This window comes from Apteryx mantelli, chromosome 2, assembly GCF_036417845.1.
Source record: "Apteryx mantelli isolate bAptMan1 chromosome 2, bAptMan1.hap1, whole genome shotgun sequence".
NCBI lineage: Eukaryota > Metazoa > Chordata > Aves > Apterygiformes > Apterygidae > Apteryx > Apteryx mantelli.
Genome location: NC_089979.1, coordinates 112,822,676 through 112,847,152, shown reverse-complemented (window position 1 = coordinate 112,847,152; position 24,477 = coordinate 112,822,676). Strand labels below are relative to the sequence as shown.

At 39.7% G+C, this 24,477-nt stretch overlaps 1 protein-coding gene across 1 annotated transcript in view; it reads left to right on the top strand.

Annotated features, from left to right (window-relative positions):
• POU6F2 (POU class 6 homeobox 2) overlaps positions 1-24,477 on the top strand; it is a 312,693-nt gene that overhangs the window by 202,013 nt on the left and 86,203 nt on the right. Inside the window, exon 5 of the mRNA XM_013955696.2 lies at positions 13,507-13,823. Within this exon, the coding sequence (XP_013811150.2) occupies positions 13,507-13,823 (317 nt within the window). The remainder of the gene's footprint in view (positions 1-13,506; positions 13,824-24,477) is intronic.

The following is a 24,477-nucleotide window of genomic DNA, read 5'->3' as shown; positions in this document are numbered from 1 at the left end:
GGGAGCGGGGAAGGGGGCTTTGAGGGCTTTTTTTCCTCCTTGTCAGTGACTGTGATCACTGTGAAGGTACTAGTACTAGACAAAGAAAATAACAATGACCACTTTTTGAAGCTGCATCTTATAAAATTTTAAAGGCACATACTTCATACGTATTTAAGTGAGTGACCACTCAAAACCATAGCAGCTAATGAACAAACCTACTGTGTTTTGGGCTATGTGAATGTATTTTTGTCCTGCTGTATGTAAGGAAGGGTTGATTCTGCCTTGATTCATCTTGTGCCTTTTTGGATTGGGAAGAAAAGGGTACAAAAAGCAAAGACAGGACAAGTCACAGGCCTGCCTTTCTCTTTGAATTTTGGCCATAGCCAGCTGGACTGGACTGGGCTCAGCCACCTTTGTGTATTTTGCTCTTCAGAAGTACTAAAAAGAGTAAGCGTTTTCTCCTATTTTGAGCTATAATAGAGTTGTAGCGTGTAATGCCCATGTAGGCTTTGTGTGTGAAGAACACCTCCAAAACTTGACTGCTGCCTCTTCTGTTTTCCAACCCTTTCTGTGTGTTTGCAGTGGATAAAATGGCTGAATGTTGCCTGTACAAGTTTTATAATACATGAAGGTCTTTCTTTCCTGTATAACCTATAACATGAACACCATAAAATCTTCTCTGATGTCTTGGTTTATTACAGTTACTACTTGTGATATATTTAAAACCAAAAATGAGCAAACCTTAGAATTGCTAGTGCTGGGGGTCTGAGAATTATTTTGCAAGGGGTCAGAAAGAGAGGCCTGTTGAGCAGAAGAGGGAGAGGATTTCAATTTCCCATTTATGCTTCTGTAAATTTGGAAGTAATAATTGCTGGAGCAGGAAGGGAAGTGGTTCACACAGTGGTTCAAATTTCATAAGCAAAATAAAAGTCTTAAGCATAAAGCAGCAGAGTCTTATTACCAGAGGAAGTGAGGTCAGGAGTCTATCAGACGCTTAGCAAGACGACTGAATTTATGAAGCATCACAGTGGCAGGATGTGGTTACCTGCAGTCTATTCATACAATAAGCCCACCGGGGGCCCATAGTTATTGCACTTGCATTTGTTATCCTTTCTTCATTTTCTTTTGTCATCCTCCTGTTTCTTTGGCCTTGCTTTTAAACCACCTATATCTGATTAACACAATGTAGGGGGTAACTCTATAACAATCTCTTTGGTGTGGAAATGAAACTTTGTGCATCTTTGGCCCCTTCATTTGAGGATCTTAGTGCAAGTTGCTGTACTTCACTAATTTAGCTTCTGGTGGTGACGGAAGTGAAGTTTATTATTCCTTCTTTCCTTCCATAGAACAGGAGAGTGAGACAGATAAATGGACACATCTAAGGTCATACAAGTAACTCGTAGCAGGTTCAGGAATAGGAAGCAAGCACCCAGGCTCCTATCTTCATCCACAAGACAACCATTCCCAACTCCCTGCTTCTGATGTGACTTGCTCTGTGACACAGGATGGAGGGTTTTTTTCTTTGCAGGACAACTGTGCTTTGCATTTTGGAAGCACAGCATCCAGGTTGGAATAGTATTTGTCAGTACAACATATTTAATTATTTATAACTACTTTCTTTGTCTGATGGTTTGATTGTTGTTTATTTTATTTTCCCCCTGAAGGTTTTATCACTTAAACAGCCTGAAATCAAACATTTGGCAGTGTTTACAAATTATGAAAATGATTTCTGATTAAAGTGTTCCGTGGGGAGATTAAAGTTTCAAATCAGTATGTAAGCCAAGGGCAGCGTTCTGAATCTCAGCCCCGAGAGCTGCTTCATGGCACGTGTTGTGTATTCATATGTGCACTGGCAGAAGACATGAGCGGTGACTCACACGTATTCCCCATGGTGCTCTCAGGGCTATTTCTTTAGAAGGCTCTTATGGCAGGGGGACAAATGAAACCATCGCAGTCGAGTGAGAGGCAGGTCTGCAAGGTATCCATCAGACAGTCCCTGCCAGCAAGGCCGCTCCCAGCTGCAGCTGAAAGAAGTGCCAAAATCGTGCAAGGATCTAAAGCTCATCTATTTTGTGGATACACTGTGATCAAATCTAAAAAGCATTGTAGCATCAGTTAAATCAGCAGTGCTTCTAGCAATATGATTGCAGGAAATTAGATGTCATTTCACTGTGCAAGCAGAATTAGGGCTATTAGAATGAATTTATTTAGGAATACTGATGTGTTAAAAAAATTTGAGATGGAAATGACTTTTGAGTTTATCCATGGACCAGTGTTGGTTCACAGACATTGGAGGTTGTATATTCTTGGCTTCTCCTCTTTATTCCTCAGCACAAAACATTAAGCATAAGATGCTTTCCTTGTATTAGTTTCTTTATGAATTGGAAATCCATGTAATCCATAATGCCTCTTATATAAAATGGCCAGCAGTGTATGATGCAAACTTCATACTGAAATGTGTTACACAGGTGTTTACTTAAAGAATACATGCCTTCACTTATGGGCCTGATCTTTGTAGGGTTTTTCAGATGCAGTCCTCATCATCTCTAGTGATAGGGTAGATATTGGCAAAAAGTATCCCTAAACATTCCTGGGAAAAAAAAGGAAGGAATTTACACAATTCCTTTTGCCCATGGTGACATGAATAAGGCTTTCTGAACATAGTATTTAGCCAAAATTTTATTTGCTTTAGTCCTTCTGTCCTAAGGCTACAATTGCTCAACTGCCATCATAGCTCCGTATGCTATTAAGAAGCAAATACCTACACCTGGAAGGAAAAAAAACTTTGGGGGCCATATCCTCTCAATGTGAGGGCTCTGTATGGGAAGAACAGCAGTTCAACTACTGGAGATAATGGCTACATGAATTGCCCCCTCCTGCAAAATCCTGAGGGCTCTCTATAGAGCCACACTCTCCAGATAGTCCATAGAAAAACTTAAGTCTGAAAAATGCCTTTTTTAGAAGATCATGGAGGAGAGAGGGGGAGGAAGGGCTGGTGTTATGGTCACCTGATCCTGGACCTGGCTCTGCCTCAAGAACAGAGATGAAAGCATAGCTTGCCCCATGTTCCCTGGCACTTGGATGGAAAATCAAAGGGAACCATATTAATTTCAGCTTCATTGAAAACACACAGTAAAAAAAAAAAATCCAGGGCTGGCAAATGGAAAAGGTTTAAAATTGACAATGGAAGAAACATTCATTTCCAAGCTTCTGAGCGAGCTATTAAAATCAACAGAGTAAAGACAAAATACCTGGCACAGCAAATGAAAGGAGCAGTTTTTGCATCTACTTAGTTAAAAGTTGGCAAAACAAATCTGAAGTAGTGGTTTCAGATTTCCGTGTGCAGTCAGTGTGTCAACTTTTGCTCTCAAGGTTGCCATGATACATAATTCACCCCACTTGAAAAGCATTTATTCCTTTAACTTTTTTAGTCAGGACACAGTTTAAGCAAAAAACTATGTTTTGTATCAACACTGACATGTGTTTCTTTATTTTCCACTGTTGGATGGTCCAGGCTTTTTATTTAAATATACTGTTTTAGAACCAGCAGCATCTCCATTTAATTGGCATTAGAGTTACTGTAATAAAACTAGTAGCAGTGTCTGCCCAGCATTTATGTACTATTTTTCGTCTACACTTCTCAATGGGCTTCCGCAGGAGGATGAAAAATCTGCTAATTTCACAAGTAAGGAAGCTAACAGAATAGTAAATCCTGGCTCCGCTCCCCAAACATCAGTATCTATGACTATATGTTAACAACCAATTCTGCATGATGATCAACGTTTCATTATCTTCAAAATGTTCTTAATTCTCTACAGTTAAAAGTTACCTTCTGCATTTTTTTTTGAGAAAGTTTTTTATAACAAGAAAAAGTTAAGAGAAAATGATAAGTGTTCTATGGAAACTTCATAAACAATCTTTTTACATCACTGGCAGTATGTTTTATAGGATGAATAAAAAAATCTATTAGTATACATTCTCTGTTGAATTTACTGTATTTTTAGAAAGTTCTACAGGAGTCTAATTCTCAAAAGGATAGCATTAACAGCAGAAGTATTCAATATTTATAGCAGCCTTAGTGCATTGGTAAGTACACTAATGTTTTCTGTGTATTAACACGTTGTTTAATATGAGTAAAAGAATGACAAACAGCTACTCAGAGGCGACAAGCAATCAAAAGAACGTTTTATAAAATCATTTAGGTTTGGTATAATTAAAACACATGCAGCAGGTGAGGCCTAAATTCTTAATTAAAACTATCTTTTATTATCCTGATTATTAAAATTAAGGCAACAGTGCCTCAAGGAAGGCAGAGACTAGCTTCCTGTGAGTTTTTTGCAGAAGCGTTCATTTGCAGCTAAATTCCACTTTTCTTCCATTACCTGATCTGGAAGAGTAAGTATTTCCATTGATAAGTTGAATAAGATGCTAGTTAGTTCATGAAAAGAGGAACGAAATTATGTCCTGACTGAATATGTGGACAGAAACAGTGAATGATTTTTAATTAGATTTGTGGCCAGTTGGCAATTTGTTCTTTGGATTTTGTTCCCTGTCTGTACCTGGGGATTCCTGCTCTGCATAAGCAAATACATTATTTAAGCGGACGTTCTTTTATTAACTGCTGTGTATCCCTTTTAAATTACAGACAATTAATTAACCGCTGCTGAAGGAGCAGCTTAATAGGTGAAGTAAGATCCAGATGCAGTTTGTTCAAGGACCTGCTACTAGCTATGAGGAGCACCAATAATATCTTCCCCATAATTCCGCCACCCAAATTTTCTACTGATGAGCGCTTGATCTGTTTGAATAACCTGTTTGTTTATTTCAAGGGTGAGCAGGAAATTGAGGTAGGTGGAAGCATACAAGCAGTCAAAGAGCAGCTAATTCACTGGTGCTGCGAGAAGGTGGTAGACGCCAAGCACAGCAGAGCCAGGATTAGCACCCAAAGCAGCAACATGTTTGGCTGATGAGCCACAGGAGCTGGAGAGAAATCTGGGATTCAGCCTCTCTCATTTTACTGCAAATCAAAAATGAGCAGTCAATCCATCTGCAGCAGATGACCAGCAGCAGAGTCCAAAACTGCTGCTGCACCTGCTGCTTGTTTTTAACCTGTCTGCAAGTAAAGTAAGCAAACTGGAAGGAGGGAAATGGGCAGATCGCCCTAAACTGACCTGTGGTTAACTTAAAGCTTACATAAAACAACTACTGATATTGTGGGATGTTTTGAGATAGACACATCTAAATACAGCTTTTCTTATATATGCTGGTGGGGTTTGTTTGATAACCACAGCAAATAATGAGAAGAATCATGGAAGTGGACGTTCCTAAAGACAGCAAAATAAAGTCACTGTGAGCCAACAGGAGGCAAACATGGTGTACCATAGTAGGGGCACATACCTTCAGGAATGTCTTGTGGTGTGATCGCTTACCAAAATACAGTTCATTTCCCAGCTCTTCTACAATTTCTCGTGTGATCAAGGGGCAAGTTGCTTGGTCTTCCTGTGCATTGATCCCTTATCTGAAAAAAGAATAGCTCTATCTTCTGCTCACATATTGAGCTTACAGCACCTAGCACAGTACCTATGCGCTAACCCAGGGACCTACTCTCACGATTGCTCCTGTAACATAGCTATTAAGCAATATCTAGTGTCATTTAGAGAAAGTTTTGTATTCCTTTTTTATTTTTACATGACTTGATAAAGAATGTCATGTTTGACGTGGTACTTGTGTGTCCCAGCAGGTGAGGAATGGCCTTCAGTCCCAGGGCATTGAATAGGGTCTGAGAGCATTATGCCCTTGGAGGATCAGGCCACGTGTTTTCTTTTGTTCTGCTCCCCACCTTTTTCACCCTGCTGCTACCGCTTTTAATTTTTCATGGCTTGGTAAAAACAGTGAGGAAAAAAATGCCCGTTATTAACAAGGTTGAAGCCTAAGCCACTGCCCCAGCAGATTATTTGTGTGCACAGCACTGCAGCAAGGTAGAGCTGCCAGTCTTGCACCTGGTTCTTGTATTTGCTGTTTTATTGATTGTAAAGGAAAGGACTGGTTTGGGCTGCATTTTTTTCCCTTTCTCCTTATTATGTACACATCTTTGCTTTCTGAGTCACTCACTCCATGGCCGGTTCTCACTGCTCTTCGGCTAACTTCTCCAGTCAGTTGGAATTTGCACACTGGGACAGAATTTGCAGCTGTCTGAAGCTTGGAGTTCTTGATACATAAAGGGAGTTGTCTCAGGTCTCCCAGCTTTTAGACGAGACTGAAAGTAGAAAAAGACAGAAACACAAATATAATGATAGTCCGAGAGATGAAAGCAACTCGTCATACTAAGTCACCTGGTGGGCATGGTATCGTCTGCTACTTCCTTTGGTCAAGGCTGGCGTAAAGTGACATTGTCCTTTGTCATTCTCAGGACACTTCCACAAGCTGAGCTTCAAGGCCAGCCTTTTAAACCACACACACTTTGATCCACTATTCTATTGTATTGTTTAAAAAAAATACTTACACACATGTACAAAAACCCCACTGCATTTCACTTACAGTAACTTCACTTTTAGTTAAGGAAACATGATTCACTTCAAAGACTCTCTTTGAAGAGTCTTCTGATAATTCCTGATCTTCAAAGAACCGCTGCTGTGGCTATACCTGGATAAATATTTCTTTGTCAGGAGAAATATTTGCCATAAACAAGTATAGAACACATACTTGTCTGTCTTTTTCCTGAAAGAATGCAAAATCATCTTTTGAAAGCACCAAGCAGTTCAACCAGTTCCTCTTGACAAAACTTTCCCCCAAGCCTCACATAGACACCTTGCCAATAGAAATGGCAGGGCACCTGATAGACTGGGGACCCATCACTCTCTGAACTGCAAGACAGGCTTCTGCACAGTCTCTTCCAAAGCTCCTGGGGCTGTATGTCATTGCATTGCTTTTTCTACAAGCATTTTTACTCCAAGGCACGTCTAACACATAGTCTGCATAAGTGCCATGGAAATTATGGTTCCCATCAATAGTGGAGCATTTGAAAGAGGCAAGGAGAGAAAAAAATAAACGAAAATTCTGTTTATTAAAGGCTGTGTATGCACAGACTGTCCAGCCGTTGTCAGATGTCCATTATGAGTCATGGTCATTGTTTTCTGAGTCAGCAGTTTGTTGTTTCAAATGTAATTTCTTTGTGTCATTCAGCTGTTCCCTGTCACATCCCTTCAGCTGTGAAATCTTATATTGGGCTCTGTTGGCCTTTAGATGATCATTTTTTCTCTGTCAATTAGTTTCTTTCAAAGGAGTCCTGCAGATTTTTCCCAAGAAATGATACGTTATCTTAAATTCTGATCCACAGGAACATTCTCGTGAGTTCAGTATGGTCTGGAAATCCAATCTTTAGGAATACCATGACATTCTACTCAATTTAATTTTCCATATGTTAAGCTATTCTGTTCTTAAACAATTTGGAACCAGTCCTACTCTCTGTAACTAGAAAATTGCTTTTATCTGGCATAAGGGACTTGATGTAAAGACTCCTGTCCCCTGATCTTTAAGAGAGGCATATTTTCATAATAAATGTATCATGTTGGTAAAATTAGGAGTTTAGCAGATTTAGATCCCGTTTGCTTGATACCCAGCCCTCAGCGTTCAAACACTTACATTGCCCTCCAATTATGTTATGGTGGGTTTTTAATTGCCTGTCTTTGCATGGAAGTCCCAGGACGGTTCCCTGATTGATCCCCTGTGTCTCAATGATACCCTGACTCCAGTTAATGTTTCAGCCATCTGTACAATATGGGCCTAAGGTCCCATTTGAGCTGAGGAAGCAAATGGCTTATTAAAGTCTAATTTCTGCAGTTTGTTCTTGCCTTTGGGCATTTTAAATAGGTTAATGCAATTTTTACAGTACACTCAGGGAACTTTACTCACAGAGTGTTGTCATAAACTAGAGGAAAATAGCCCCTAGATTATCTCAAAATGGAAAGTATTCCAAATATATTTGCCCTAATACTTAGTCAAACTCTCTACCTAGAACAACAGCTTTTTCTTTTTTTCCTTAAGATTCTAGTGTATTATTGTACATTTTAAAGTTTGGTAAGGAAAAAAAATGTCAGATTTATTTAATGCAGTGGATCATTTTTCAGGGAAGTTCCAGTATTCATCAAAATGTGGAGACACCACAGGCACCTGATAAATTATGATGGTTTTCTTCTTAATACTTCCTTTTTATTGCCTATATTCTTTAAAGTGAATTTAGTGCTCATGAAAGATGCTGGATATGACAACAGTAGAAAATGAAGCCCTCTGCTTATCTGCAGAATTGGTACAGGATGAGCATTGGCACTGCAGGTTTCTCCCCATAATACTTTGTGTGTTCTGCAGCTGTAACCTTGAGGGGTCACCTTTAGGAAGGAGAAGATGACTTGGTCACCTTACTCTTTCTATCCTTAGCTGCTCTTCTGGAAGTGCAAATAAAGGTGTCACTTCATGCCATCCAAGGCTGTATTCTTTATGATCTTCCTAATAGGTATTGGGAGACCATCAATTTATTACCTTGACTGTGTGGCAGACTGCCTCCAGTGCAGGCTCTCTGGGTGTCTATGTGCGAATACATCTTCTATAGACCTAATACATCTAATACATCTTCTACAAGGTAGAAAACACTCAAAAGCACTATTTGAGTGCATTGACTTTTGTTCCCTGTATTGACCTAGACTAGATTTGAACCAGTGATTTAGAAATAATATGTTCTGTATTCTATTACTAATCTTTTCAGCCACAAGTCCGACTCTTCCTTTTTTTTCACAAAGAGGATGCTAACTTGTTTAAAGCAACTCATATTTTGCTTTCAAAAAGAAAATTCAAGCATACGCAAGAAACACATTGGGTAGCTGGCTAACCTACCCCTCATTACCCAGTAGGGAGAGAGTGTAAACACAGACTTGCATTAGACTGTTCAGCGTGTGCATTCAATCTTCAGAAATCTGTTTCAAAGAAAGGCAAGGCATATACCTCATTAGAAGAGAAACAACAGGGTGGGAAAAAAAAGCAGGCCATGTCAGTTCAGACGCAAGCCCAGATGCTTAAGTTAGTTACACTTTTCAGTTTGAGGCAGTGTAAATCCTTTCTCCATTACTGGGGAAGTGGAAAAAGGCATTAGGCCCTTGAAATGGCAAGAGCCAAGTTCTGTGCTCAGTCAAATAAAAAAAGGTTTAACGTATGATTTTCTCCCTTTTAGTCCATTGTACATTGTATCAAGGCACTGAATAACATCTATGCAATTATGTAAATGGCAGGATAGAGTTCGGAGTAACACAATACTTTGTAGGCTAAAATTGCTTCTTATTCTTCCTATCCCTTCCTCCTCTTTATGCAGAAACAAACACACACAGGACATTAATAAGATAAATCAGACATTATGTGAAGCTTATCCACAAGAGCAGATTCTAGATACAAATTGAATCCCTGAGCATTAATTTGATCTTATGCCACGCACTGGAGAGGTCTTTGGAATCTGAATTTGTATTGTGAATGAGATGTGAAAAAGAGTTATAATTTTTACATTGTTTTCATTATATAAACATTTGTGGTCTTATGTTCCTCACTCTTTGGAGAAATATGATTAAGATTTAAAATGTATTTTTTTATTTAAAATATAACAAAATTCCTATGCTTATGCAATAATATATAGCCAGAGGCAGCAGGCAGTTGATACTACTATCATTGAGTATAACCATGATTGGGACCTGTATACAGAGCCTTTCCATTTTTCCTGCTAAAAAAATGATTCAGTTATTTTCTCTGCTGTGGATCAAAATGCTTCACACTAGCACCACTGCTTTCGATATGGTTGTGCCAGAGAGGAATTTTTCCCATTGCACCACTCTACTTGATAGAGGGACATTTTAGTTTTGTTTCAGTTTCCCATGTAGGCAACAAGCAGAGAAACATAAGATCGAAGGAAAACATGAAAAGACATGTTTTATGTGAATATTGTTAATGCACAGTGGCACTGCGCATATGGTACCTCCAAAAGGAACTCAGGAGGAGTATGTTTCTTAGATTAATGTTCTCTAAACCCTTAAAGTAGTCTGAACTCCATAATGAGTAGAGAAGTAGGTGAACTGCGGGATCAGAAAGTATGCCTTTGCTGCCTCTTGACCATCCATTTGCACCACTTCAACTCTACATCTCTTATTCTAATGTAAGTGCTTTGATACCATGTCTAAGCATAATCCACTTAAAACAGGATCATAAAATGTGGGGTCATTCCTTGGAAAGTCTGCCATGGCACTGCAACAACCAGGAAATTACAGTCAAAACTTAAGTTTGAAAATGGCATTGTTTCCTTTTAGGTATAAGTTCATGTTACCAGTTTCTTGGATATGGGGTGTATATTCAATATGTATTTTGTTAATGAAAGTTGAAATGTCACACAGCTTTTGTGGATTTTCCTCACAGTTTTTGGTAGTTTGTTTGCATATTTTCATTAATTTCAACCCCTCTTTAAAGTGATGTACTTTATGTTGCCTTTTTTAATCATAGAAAGGATTTTTTTGCATTTTTTTTAGAAATGTTTTTCAAGTCTTGGATGCAATTCTGAAGGAAAGTAGACCCTTTTCACTTAAACATGCCAAAGTTTTATCCAACTATTAGCCAATAAGTCATAAAAATATTCCTGTGAGGTAGGTAATGTGTGTTATCGTTCATATATGCAGACATAACACTATTGTACTACCTGAAATTCCATCAGGCTCCAAGCTCTATAGAGAGTGACAAATGCTAGACAGGTATACAGTTTATAATGGATGAGGTATGCAAGCAAGGTTTGGGCATTCTATTGAATTTCATTACAAACAGTAATATGACACAACCCCTGCTGTGGATGGTATGCACATTGAGAGAGGCAGTGCAATTGGGCAGCATGAACACTGGACTGAAAGCATGATCCAGAGCCCTAAATCCACTTTTGCAGTACACTTACCATGTGGCTTTGGGAGAATCTTGTCTGAACCAACAGTCCTTCCTTCAATCCACTATCTATTTGTTTACCATCGTTGTATTAAACAATCATACCTCACTAAGCTACTTCAATGCAATTTATATCTCAGCATGATAGTAGGCTTCAGGGAAGCTTTTTGAAGGAATTACATGAAATGACAAGAATTTATTTGAATAATTTTATGTAGTAGCTGGCAATGAGCCTGACAGCTTTTCCCTGAGGTAACTTTTCTCCATCAAGAAAACTTTCCCAGTGAGACCATATTCCACCCCAGCAAGCATGAGTGCACTTCCAGTACAGAAGTGAATGATAGAGATATTCCTATGTTGGCCAACATTCAAGTACTGAGCAGTACTGAATCCAAAACTTGTCTAGTCCTAGACAAAGGAGTGAAAAAATCCTCATATTGAGTCAACATCTGACAGTGACAAGTAACATTTCAATGAGAGGAAGAATGTTGCCAGCAGGTCAAGGGGGGTGATCCTCTCCCTCTACTCAGCCCTGGTGAGGCCACATCTGGAGTACTTCGTCCAGTTCTGGGCTCCCCAGTACAAGAGAGACATGGCACTACTGGAGCAAGTCCAGTGAAGGACTACTAAGACGATGAGGGGACTGGAACATCTCTCTTATGAGGAAAGGCTGAGAGAGCTGGGCCTGTTCAGCCTGGAGAAGAGAAGACTGAGAGGGGATCTTATCAATGTGTACAAGTATCTGAAGGGAGGGTGTCGAGAGGATGGGACCAGACTCTTTTCAGTGGTGCCCAGCGACAGGACGCGAGGCAACGGGCACAAAGTGAAACACAGACACTTCCATCTGAACATGAGGAAATACTTTTTCACTGTGAGGGTGGCAGAGCACTGGCACAGGTTGCCCAGAGAGGTTGTGGAGTCTCCTTCTTTGGAGATATTCAAAACATGCCTGGACGCGATCCTGTGCAACGTGCTCTAGGTGACCCTGCTTGAGCAGGGGGGTTGGACTTAGATAATCTCCAGAAGTCCCTTCCAACCTCAACCATTCTGTGACTCTGTAATGGGTGACCAACACACACAAAGCTTTTACTCCTCCTTCGTACAGCCTTTCTGGCTTACCCATTCTGCCTCATCTTTTTCTCTCTCTCTCTTTTTTTTTTTCTCCTTTCTTTTGCTTATTCCAGTTTATGGCTCAATGATTTCATAAGTCATACCAAGACCTCAGGCTCATCCCCAGGGCATAGACATCTGGAAGGCTGAAATAGGGATATCAGCGTGAAAAGAAAGTGGAGACAACTTGGCTTTGTCTGCTGATCCACAGATAACTTGAACAGTGTTGCTAGCCATGAAATCTGAATCCCATTTTAGAAATAACAGAAATAACGGTCTTGATTCACACCTGGTTTACTTTGGCTTTTGCTGGTGGAAATTAGAATACAAAATGGTGTTGGCAAAGCAGTACAGAGGGCAAAATAGTGCAATGACCTTGTAAGCTGTTCCTCTTGGGATCTTATAGCCATCTAACTCTAACCCATAAAATGTTGGTTGAAGTGGGTAAGGACAGACCCCGGTGACCTATTCGGGCCATAATCCCAGAAAGCATCACGTTCCTGTGATGTCCTGGTTGTTGTTTAAACCGTTCTTCCTTAGTGACATCCCTGTGGCACACTTCTTGCCTTCATGAATTTAATCAATGCCTTAGTCTATTTGAAAGTGTCTCTGGGATATACAGTTCGCTCCTGTTTATGCTAAGCAGGTTGATGTAGGCCACCACCTTCCAAGCCTCACATTTGGAGCACATGCTAGCGAAACAGTGACAGAATTTTGCTACCATGAGCAGTGCAAGTGCAGAGCATACCTACCCTTTTTCACAAGAGGAGTTTTATAGCTTTTAGAAATGAATAATAAGGAGCAGGGTCTAATTTCAGAGACGTGTGCATTTTATTGGGCATTTTTGCTACCTATGCACTGCACAAGAAATATCACAGCTAAATGTTTCATTTCCTATTATAGCTATTGTATAAAGATATGACAAAACTCTTTTCAGGGCATCCTTTATTTTACAGCTGTGGTTTTCTCCTCCTCTACATAATAGCACCAGTTCATGTTATGACTGGTTCCAGACATAACTGTTACGTTCATGCTATCACTGCTATGATACATGCAATGACATTCTGAAGGCCTCTTCTTTGGGTAGGCAAAATTCCCATTGGCTTCACTGGTAAACTTGTCTGAGCAAAGTGTGTTGGTCAGCTCTGAGGTCTGTCTGGTGGAAAGAGCCATAGCCTTACTGAAGGGAAATTTTGCTTTCATTGCCTCCAGTGAAGTCCTGCTCTTACCACAGAACTGCACTGGCAGAACCACACGCTGTTATTTATGTGAACGTGTTCATTAACTTCCTGCCAGAACCCGAATACTGTGAATACTACAGTATTGCAACCTGAACCCAGCTGAGCTCAGCGGGACGTGTGCCCCGCACTGTAACGGATCCAGAACTTAATCCAGGATATCTTTAACTCAGTAGATGGTGCTGAACCCTGCATAACTCTCTTCCCTCTCTTCAATTCACAGCTACCTCATCCCTGAACTCCCAGCTGCAACAGCTTCAGCATCTTCAGCAGCTGCAGCAGCAGCAGCAGCAGCAAGGCCAGCAGCCACAGCAGCAAGGCCAGCAGCCGCAGCAGCAAGCTCAGCCGGCACAGCCTCCACAGCCACCCCAGCAGACCCCGCAGCCGCAGCCATCAGCCCAGCCACAACAGAACCAAACACAGTCCCAGAGCCAGAGCCAACCTCCTCCTGCCCCACCATCCTCCAGCTCCCCTCAGAAACCCAGCCAGTCGCCAGGACATGGCCTCCCATCTCCTCTTACTTCACCAAATCCACTGCAGGTAGGGTGCTAAGTACAAATCTCTAATGGTTTTGCAACGGTAAGTGCATACTCTCCCAATGCAAGGGGAAATCAGATGAATGTTACACCTTCTGACCATGCAAGCTGAGAAATTCTACCTCATCTTAGTTAATCCTTACAAGCATGCGCTTTAGGCCAAAAAGCCTGATAAACCAGAAAAGCATAACTAATGACTGTCCTAGCCTGTTTCTTTCTGAAGAGTAAGCATCTTTTGCTCATAAAGTCCATACTATAAAGCCCATAGAAAACTATCTGATTTTTTCCATGGATGCGGTGGTGTGACCTTCACAAATGGCATTTGCCCAGCAGTCACCCTTTGTGATAACTTGTGGGGGCAGCAAAATTAGCTGCTCATTATCAGATGATCCTGGCTGTCCCTGAAAAAATAAAGCTTCTACTGGTGAATGTGTGCAGGGGATGGATGAGTAACCCTTTCTCTTGAAACCACAGTCCTAAAGTTTATCCTGTTAAGGATCAAATATTTGTGTTAAGATTCTCAGTATAGATCCAAAAGCTAAGAAAGCCAGAGTTAATTCCTTTCCTAGGTGCTCACTCCACTGACATGGGTGTTTTTGAGTATACCGCAACAACAAATGCAGCACCCACACTGATGCTGAACTCTGCCTGTCTTGCAACTCCCAGCCAGAAATATGAGAGCTCTAATATAACAGTCCAAATATCTTACACTTGGGTGTTCTTATACAATAGGTGTCATGCTGTATCCACGTCCTGCAAGAACAGCTTTGACTATACCCACAAGTATGATTCTGAATAAACACCATTGTGAATAAATCTGTGAAGTGAGCAGATTCTGTTTTGATGGGCAGTGGAACTGCACTTAAAACAAGCAAGAAATGTTGCCAACAAGAAAAGTCTCAGTTCACTTTATTCCCTAAATTTTGAGACCCCACTTTCAAGATTTTATCCACACTGATGGCTTCAGCCCCATTTGCTGCCGAAATTGAACTGCATTAGCTTAATAATTAAATAATCCTTTTTCAGGCAATTAAGGGAATTGGTTTACAAGAAGCTGTGTTTTCTATGTGGCCAGTTAAACCTGGCATTAATCTGAGTTGCAGCTAAATTGTATCAAATCTGGTTTTTTAATGGTTTAGCTAATAGACTTAAAAGTCCACAAGAGATGTGTCCTTGCTTCGTGAACCTTTTCTTACACTAGAGCATAATGTTTCTAGAGCTTCTTCTGTGTATTGTCTTAAGGGCTACTTAAGTGCTACTTAGTGCACAGTCTATCATGCTAGTGAGTGCTTTGGGACTCTTTAATATGCAGATTATTGACAAACAGAGAGAGAAATAGCTCCAAAGGAGCTTCTGTTACATTTTAGTGTCTTGGTGCAGCTGCAATATATGCACACTAAGTATATATACTCCACATGTTGCTAAAACTGCCTGCTAAATACTTTCCTGCAAAAGTTGCTGTGCATTCAGTTTTCCAAACAAAACAAATGCACACAAAAGTTAAGGCTGGGGGAGGGAGGAACGGGGATGAGCTTACTGAATATACCTCAGGAGGGATGTACTAACAATGACTTTGAACTTGAAATCTTAGCTCTCATGTGGCCTCCACTCCTAATCTAATTCTGAATATTTCCAGTCTCATCTGTGACCTATAGGTACAGGCCGGTAGGAGTGCTTACTACTGTTTAGCTCTGCAGGGTCATGTCTCAATTTCAGAAGCACAATAGAAGTAAGTAAAACCAATAATTCCTTGTATAAGAGGCGCTCATGTCAATGTTCTTATGGAGATACCTTGGCACGCCACTCTCTTTAACGTGTTATCCTCCCAACTACCCCTCTGGGGACAGTCTGGATATGACAGACTGAACTATAGCAAAAGGAGGGAATCGAGTACTCTGAGATGGTTTTAGTTCAAACGCTATCTCCTAAACCACTCCCTTTAAGTTCTGGGATTAGAGCTAATGAAAGATACCAAAGTGAGAGATCTGGCACTCCCACTGGGTTGTATTCAGCCAGTGCTGCTAAGCCAGCTGAATGAATCGGACGCTTTCAGAGCACCAGCCAATGAATTTTAAGTCATTAGCTGTCAGCTCTGGCTCAACATTAAAGATTTCCTAATAAATTTGGGGTTAAATATTTTTATGCTCTTTCCTCTGTGATCCATGCCGTTTAAATAGCCATAAAAAAACAAAGTTTTTCACACGTACGAATATGCCATGCACTAACATCCTGAATAGAAGCCTGGATTCAGTATAGTACTTCAAGCCTAGCCTTAAGGATGGGTGTAGGACTGTTGACTTGGCCTTCCAGCCGTTTCTACAGCAAGCATAATACTTCCCAAGCTTCCCTAAGATACTGTGTTTAAGAAATACTTAAGAAGAACTTGAAACATGGTCTGTGGTATTACTGAGGACTGAGAGACTCTCTAATATGCAAACCAGCGATACTCAGAAATATCTCCAGAGGAACTTCTGTTGTACTTTATATATGGTTTAATGATATGTTTGTGTACTTTTCTAAAGCAGAGCAGTGGTAAGATCTCCTCCATTAAATTTGAATTTCCATTCAAAATCCTGTGGAGAAAAACTGTTTTACCTCCATACATTTAGCTTGAGGATTGGAGCTGAAATTGTTTTCTTTTATACAAGTGTGAAAAAAAGGAGAGAGCAGACATTTGGCATCAGTTCATAGATCCAGTTCATAATGGCTGCTTAGAATGTGGATTTTTTTAATGTCCAATGCTTTAACTTAAAAATCGACCTAGAACTAAATTAAAGATATTGTGGTCTCTAAGGTAATGATCTTTATGAACTAGAATGAAATGGGTTTTGTTTGAAGAATATTAAGGGAATAAAGATCAAATAAGTTAAAGTTTGACAGCTTAAATTTCATTTCTGAATTCTTGATTTTTTCATGTGGGCTTTATCCTCTTACATTATTCAGGATCTGTCTGAAAGATATTGGTTTAGAACAATGCAACCTCAAAAAATTGTCATGGAATGTCAGTAATTCAAGAGGATGATTGTGTTTGTTTCAAAAAACTCTGAAAGATAACAGCAATTACATCTCAAAATGTACAGATGCTGTCGTGTCCTTCAAAAAGCAAATTAAATGAAAATGACTTGCTTAGGTATACCTGAGCGAGATACTTTTGCTAGCCAGTCAGAAATTAATAATACTTGTGCAGTGTACACTGATTAAAACTCTCAGAATGATTCTTGTCAGATTGTTCTGTAATACACTGCTATAATTTGATCATTATTCTTTAATCCATCCAGTGGGCTGGCTTGTAGTTACAAAACTTATATTTAGTAAATATTCTTAATGATTGTGTAGTAAGAACAAAAAGTTTAGTTTAAGTTCAGGGCGTGCTGACATTAGTGATGATGCTCCTGATTTACTTTGGTAATGCACAACACTGCAGAATCAGGGTTGTTACTGATTTGAAAAAGACAACAAACCAGAAGAGAATTTTCCAAAGTAGATTTGCATTTCAGCAGGTAGTGGGGTCAGGTAGATCATGGAGGACCCACATCCCTTCATTTTAAAATGGTGAAATTCTTCATTTGGATAGTTGTAGACAGATTTTTAGTTCCATTGGGCCACTTGATTGAAAAAAAGTGATCCAGAGGCAAAAAACAGCCCAGCTCATAATGTAAACTCGGGACTTCAAAACTTTTAATTCTGTGAATATGTCCTTCTCCAAATACACTTCTCCTTTGAATATTTAATGTTATTACAGGGCAAACTCTATGGGTTCTTGAATGTCCAGCATGTTGCAACTTCAAAGCATAGTTAGCACCTCTTATAGAGTTTCCATTCAATTAAATTTCTGGAGCCATAAGATCTTGATTATATGCTGTATAAAATTAGATGAACCAAATACTAAGTAGCCCATTATTCTGCTTGACTGCCAGAATAAGATGCTTTTTATCAGCAACATATATTTAACTGGCCTGGCCCCAAATGGGAGCTTAGCTTCTGGTGCTGACACTCATTGTGTGTTTTAGTGGTATGGATAAGAGGAACCTACCCACAGACAGATCTACAAATAGAAAAATTCCCAATGATTTTTACTGCAGTGCTCATGTGTGGGTAGGAACAGACAAACAGGAATCCCTCAAGGATTGCCCCACTGTAAAATTATTCTGACTGTTTTCAGAACTCTTTTCTAAAGCCCCTTTTTGTCATAGAAACCTACCTACAATAACTGAAGCTGATGGAAGATGATGAGTGAGAAAAAAATAATAATAAAAAGAGGGAAGAAGAGAATTGGGGAGATGACAACAGCAGAAAAATCTTCCAAGTAATAGGAAACTCTAGGATTGCAAAAACAGAACCTACTTCAGATTAAATTTTTATACTAATCTTAAATAATGTATTTGGCACCTCAACTCTTTTATAACAAAGGAGAAAAGAAAAGCAGAAAGGCTGAAACACTCAGCTGTAAATGAGTGAGAATGTATATACAGATGCCTGAGGCTCCAACACTCAAAAAAGCCCAAACTGACCCTTCCCCTCCCTCCCAACCGCATTCACTGGTTAGCTTCTCATTAAGGAAAAATCTACTTTAAAAAAAAAAGCTCAGTGTTTACTGACACTTTGATAAATTTACATATATTTAAGATACAGAAGGAGCAACAAAGTCTCTGTTGGTTTCAGAAAGGCAGCCAGGATTAGTTTGCAAAGTGAGGGGCTGTCTTTCTGTCTGTGTTTACATCCCAGACCTGTTGTGTTATGCTCGTAGACTCCTGATGAAACTTGATCAAGATTGTAACACCAATATCCCACTGAATTTTCTGCTGAAGTTAACTAGCTTTCTTGCTGCCTGTGATCCTGTGCAATGTCAGGCTGTCAGAATCTGTTCCCAAGTTATTTGGAAATCAGTTTGACAATGAAATCTTTTATAAATGGTAAGTGCAAAGTTTTTAATCCACTTTCCAGGGCTTCCTTACTTTTGGTATTGATTGGGAGTGAGATATTGCACATCACAGTGCAACATGTGCAGCCCATACTTATTTGGGAAGATTCATGCCCATCCCCTACTTAGCGTGAGCCTGCCAAAGTGCTGATCATAGGTGGATTTCCAGGAGGTACTGGCAAGACCTTGGCCTCAGCCTACGATTAGTAACCTGGAACCTCACCTGCAGGCAGCTCAACTGGAGTGAGCTTGGTGAACCGCTGAGAATATTTTGCATATTTCCTACCCATACTCATTCTAAACAGGTCCAAAAAGATTCAGACAGCTTGTTCTGCTGAGAGTCTTGGATTTATGAGTATTCTGATAGTATTTTAATGATTTTTGTGGGTTGATGAAAGTGATTTCACCAGTGGCGGGCAGGTACTTGTCTGAAAATTTCCACTAGCTAGAAAGTCATGGTCACACTGTGTGCTACACCTATACACACACTTATAACTTTTCCCAAATGCCATTGTGGTTCAGATCCTCTCCTTTTGTTTTATGCCCTTCCTTTTGCCACTCCCTTTGCAGTCATTCCCTGAACCATGCAGACATTTCTGTTCACAACTATTTTGTAACAGAGCCTCACTGGAGAAAATTGGTGGTTTTGAGTTGCAGTGCGGTCTGGAGCTCCTTCTCTTCTCACCTCTCCTGGGCACTTCCACAATCCTCCTCAACCCTTCTAGCTCTACTGTCTGTCCTGCCGCTCCATCATGGTGACCTGGCAGGTTGTCATGGCTGGACCCTCTGTGCCATGCCGCACCATGCTCCCTGGACTAGGGTGCAGTGCAGAGATGTGCACATAGGTTTTCTGGCAGACCTAGCTTGTTTGAGGACTGCTGCCCCTCACGTCTTGTGCTCACTGCAACCTACACAGATGTCATTTCCACAGAAAGGCTAGTTTCAATTTTGTATAAGATCGTATTCATTCCAAAGGAACAAGTACGGTTTCAGATCTCCTCCTCCTCAGCTATCTATCTTCCTTCTCCCAGAAGCTCACTGCTATTTTGGGTCATTGAGGTATTGGGCCTTCACACTGCAAAGCTGTTGAATACTGCGTTTAAACAGAGCAAAAAGATGTTTAAGGGTTCTCAAAGAGACTATATAAGCAAGTCTTTCATTCCCTGAGGAAACCCTCTCTCAGTTGGAGCGCTGGCTGCCTGGTCCATCCAAATACACTCTGTAGGTGTTGCTATTTTCAGAAGCACAAGGAGTATCAATGTCTGACTCACATTTAAAGCAAAGGAAATTAATCTTCGAGCAAAACAACTGGCATTATTAGCACCCAAGGGGCAGAAGCTGAGGCTAATATAGGAAACCATTTGGTAGAGAATTCTCTGAAGGAGAGGAAAGTGGAGCTGTTTGCCTAGCAATCTCTGGCTTCTGAAATGGGAGCGTTTAATAAACTCCCTAAAGCAACTAAAGTATTTAATAAACGGGGAAATAAATAATAAATAAGATCCTCCCAGGACAAATTTGGGAAAGGATTCATATCCCATAAGATCTTCTATTCCCTATTGCCTCTCTAAACAGAGAGGGACCCTCAGGGATCCTAGGGACAGAAAAAATTAACACAGCACTCAAATACTCTTTTGAAATCAATGGATCTGGTTTGCTAGCATTAATTTTTCTTAATTTCTCTTTTCACCTCATTTCCAAAAATTTACAGAGAAGGAGATATCCCAAATCATTGCTTATTTCTCCTTATTTTTTTCATACCCCTCACCTCTTTGTAATAATGCAAAAAAAGCCCAACCCAAACAAATGAAGAAATAAAGCAATTGCAAGACATCACAGCTTTCTATTTCTGTGAGAAAAAAAAAAATCTCTACTTAGAGGCAAGTGGACCAAGTGAGCACAGACAACCTAGTGGCTTCTTGAATCTGACTGAAGAGCAATATCCTGGAAATGGTGTAGCCCAGATGTCATATCATTCAAGGCTTCATCTTGTACAAACAAGCACCTTAAATAAGTTGCTCAGCTTCTAGGTGCTACCTCAAAAAAAAAAAAAAATAGCAAACCATGCTAGGCTGTGTTTTAAAATTTAAAATTAAGTCTTTCTTAGCAGTATTGCAGAGATCTATCAGAGCGTCCACTTGTGGATTTCGCTGCAGATGCAGGTTAAGGCAGGTGTTTAAAAAAATAATAATACTTTCTCTTTTTTATTGGTAGCCAGAATGTTTTGAGAGAGTGACTAAGCACAGGCCTGGAGATTATGAAATTTGCTTAAGTGCTAATGGGTTGATTGCTGTGTTACAGCCTGCCGTCTTTACTAGAAATTGATTGACTGGTGCTGCAGGTCTTCACACTTGACGCTCAGATTTGACTCGAAAATTCTGCCAAGTCTTTTACTCTGAAATTTATCTTAATTAGATCTGAAAGACCTGCCACAGCAGAATAGTCACACCGATTAAAATGAAAAACAGGAGAAATTACTGATCAAATTAATCATAATGTCGGGTTACAGCTGTAGGTCTGATGTAATTTGCCACTCCACTGAGTTACATCGGCCCAGGCACAGGAAAGAGAGCTGGTTTTATGCTGATCTGTAACACCAGCCAGCTTCGGGCAGCCCATCAGGACATTTATTTCATTCATTCTCTTGGCTTATTCTGACCTTAGTGCTGCAACTAGAAACAAATTAGGCAAAAGAAAAAAAAAAATCCTTTTATCCAAGGGGTCGCACTGGAAACGTGAGCTTTCCAGATCCTCCTTGTTTCATTTTTCCCCCTTCTCCACCAACCTTCTACTTTCGTTTGAAGTAACCAACAATTAATTATGTGGAAATTGGAAAATTAAAAGGTTAAAGGTTACCACCTCAGGCACAAGCCAGAAAAGTGTTCCTAGTGCAATAGTAGCTCTTAAATTAGGGTAATTTAAGGAAATGGGTATATAGCAGCACAGGAGAGAAGGCAAGTTCTAGCAGGTAGATCAACAAACAGACCAGACATCTTATAGATCTGATGATCCTAAAATGTATTGTTAAATGATGTACTTGCAATGTACTACATTCTAATGTGACAATGTTTTTTAAAAAGATTGAACAAATTCATGGTTGAATCCGTGTGAAAGTGAGATAGGTTGTGGGTGTTAAGGGACCCTATCAAAAACATTTTAATCTGGAAGAACAGTCTCCCATAAGATTTTCTTCTGTTAGCACAGTTTGAATGACTTTTAGGGCAACCTGTCTTATAGCACCTCTGTATTTTTGTTGCTCTGCTGATCCAGACCAACATCAAGAAATGAAGATATTTGCCACCAGCTGAGAAAGGAAATGAAGTAAAGAAAAGAGAACAAGAAACTAGTTGAGCATTTTGAGTCTCAGAAAGATTTCAGGCTTACCTTTCAAAATATATCCAATTTTTATTTTGATACTGTAGTAAATAAAATTATTCAGGAATTTTCTAAGAGATTTTTCTTTTCCAAGTGCAATGCAATTCCCCAAAGTTGTTCCCCTCCAAAAAAACTTTCATTTAAATTTTCTGTTGTACATCTCAGTAGTGGAAATAGTTGGAGATAGGTTTTGTTTAAAATCAGTTTAAGTTGTATATATAGACAATTAATTACACTGAATTGCCAAAAAGTGATTTAACAAGAGGAAGTGAAAACATTTTAATTCAGGTTGATGATTTGAAAACTGCTGAAATACTTTGTCATTTTCAAATGCATGTTTTTGTGTCCTGAAATATTTCAATATTGCAGCTTTTCATATGTATTTGCATCAGAAATTGCATCTTATGAGAATTTCATGCAGGACAGAAATTAAAATTATTTCTGATAGCTCAGATATGACCAAATATCCTGTGAGGACTCCAGCTGGAGAACCAAGTTGGGTTATGTTTGTGACAAAGATTGGAAGGCAAAGCTGAGTTTCCAGAGGAGAAAAACTCATGTAGGAAAATAATGCACCATGTATTGCTAGGATTATCTTTTTAGTAAAAGAATGATGATGGTGCATTCAGGTTCTTAAAGGAGCTGAGATTCTTTAAAGCAGCAATATATCACTGTATATCTGCTAAGAAATACTTACATGCTTGTAAAAAGCATGAGGGAAACAATCAAACTGAGGAGGATCCATGACAAACAAAAAAACCCAGCTGCTTTAACGAAAAGCCTAAAAAGATGGGCCCAGGCCCAGCAGGATCTGCGCAGAGCAGTACTCTGTAGTAGTGGTGGCCAATAGATCGATATCATAAAATGAATCTAAATGCGTGTGATAGTAAATTATATCAAAATTGTTAGTTGCTAATGCAACTCGTTATTCCCAGGACTCGTCTGAGGCTGCTACTCCCACCTAGGCAGGACTCCCCAGGGACAGGGCCTGATTTTTAGAGCAAAATAGGAAAACCATAGGAGGAGGAGAGGGGAGCAAACCAATATCTTTGCTTTGCACAGTGCTTGAATTCCTACTGACCTTTTCTGTGGTATTTCAGTGGTAGTGAGACACCAAAAAATAAAATATTATGAAAGGCTGAAATTGTGTCACTGATCACCACTCTGGTATAAGCTGCTGTGTGCGTTTCCATCCTACCTCTCTCTGCGGCCTTCCAGTTTATAACAAGACCCAACCACTACTACTAGGGAAGTTGGCAGGAATTTTCTCACAGCTTTCAAATGAGACAGGAGCAGGCTCAGGATGCCATTAGGAAGGTTTCCTCCTCTTCTCCCTCCCCAACTTTGTAGAGTTGCAGCTTCGTATTTTTTTTAACTGTCTTCTGACTATGAAACGTGCTCTCAATGCAATCAAAATGTGTGTCTGACAGAATTTTCAGTTCATGTAAAACAAATATAAAAATAAACAAAACTTTGAGAAAACCAAGCCATTCTAAAATCCTTGATGTTTTCCCCATAGACATTCATAGAGTATGTCTTGGGGGAAATCACTGGTGCTTCAAATGTACAAGCAGGTGTAGAGATAACATATGTCAGTCCCATAGACCCAAACTTGGCAGCCCATGCTCTTGTGAGTGAAAACTGCAGGAGGAGGGGAGGGAAAGGAGTTCTTTTACTTCTACACAGAATCTGAATATTTAGCTGTAATCTCATTATCAAATTATGCCTTTGCTTATTGAATTAACTTTTGAAAAATAATTTGCATCAGGAAGCACTGTGCTCTAGTAAATGGGTTGCTGGAGTCAGGAAAGTCAGATTGCAGTCCCAGCTCCTTCACTGTGTGGCATGTCACTTCATCCATCTGTTCTTTTGTTAACTCTCCCACCATTGTTTGAGCTGTTTAGACTGTAAGCTTTTACAGTTTTTTGATATAATGCAATGAGGCCTTGGTCTTGCATTGGGCTTCTGGGTACTACTGTAATACTAATACTACAAAAGCAATGAATATTCAGAATTGCATAGCCCCAGTCACTCGCTCACTGAATTCAGAGCAGTATTGCTGTTGACTTCAGAGGACACAGAATTGGTATCCATTTTGTTTTCAAGTATATTGAATATTTTGAAGTTTCTGTCAGCTGCTCAGTGTGCTGTCAAATGCACTAATGAAAGGTTTTCCTAAAGTTAATTTTCCTACTCGTAATACAATAACCAAATTTGCTTTAACACTTGAAAAAATTCATCCATACTGAAGAGAATCAGTTGCTTAATCCTAAAATTAAAGGTTATTGCATGCAAGAGAAAATAATTACATGCTCAAAGTATGGAAAAAAGAAAACTTTTTTAATATGTAGGTATTTGTATAATT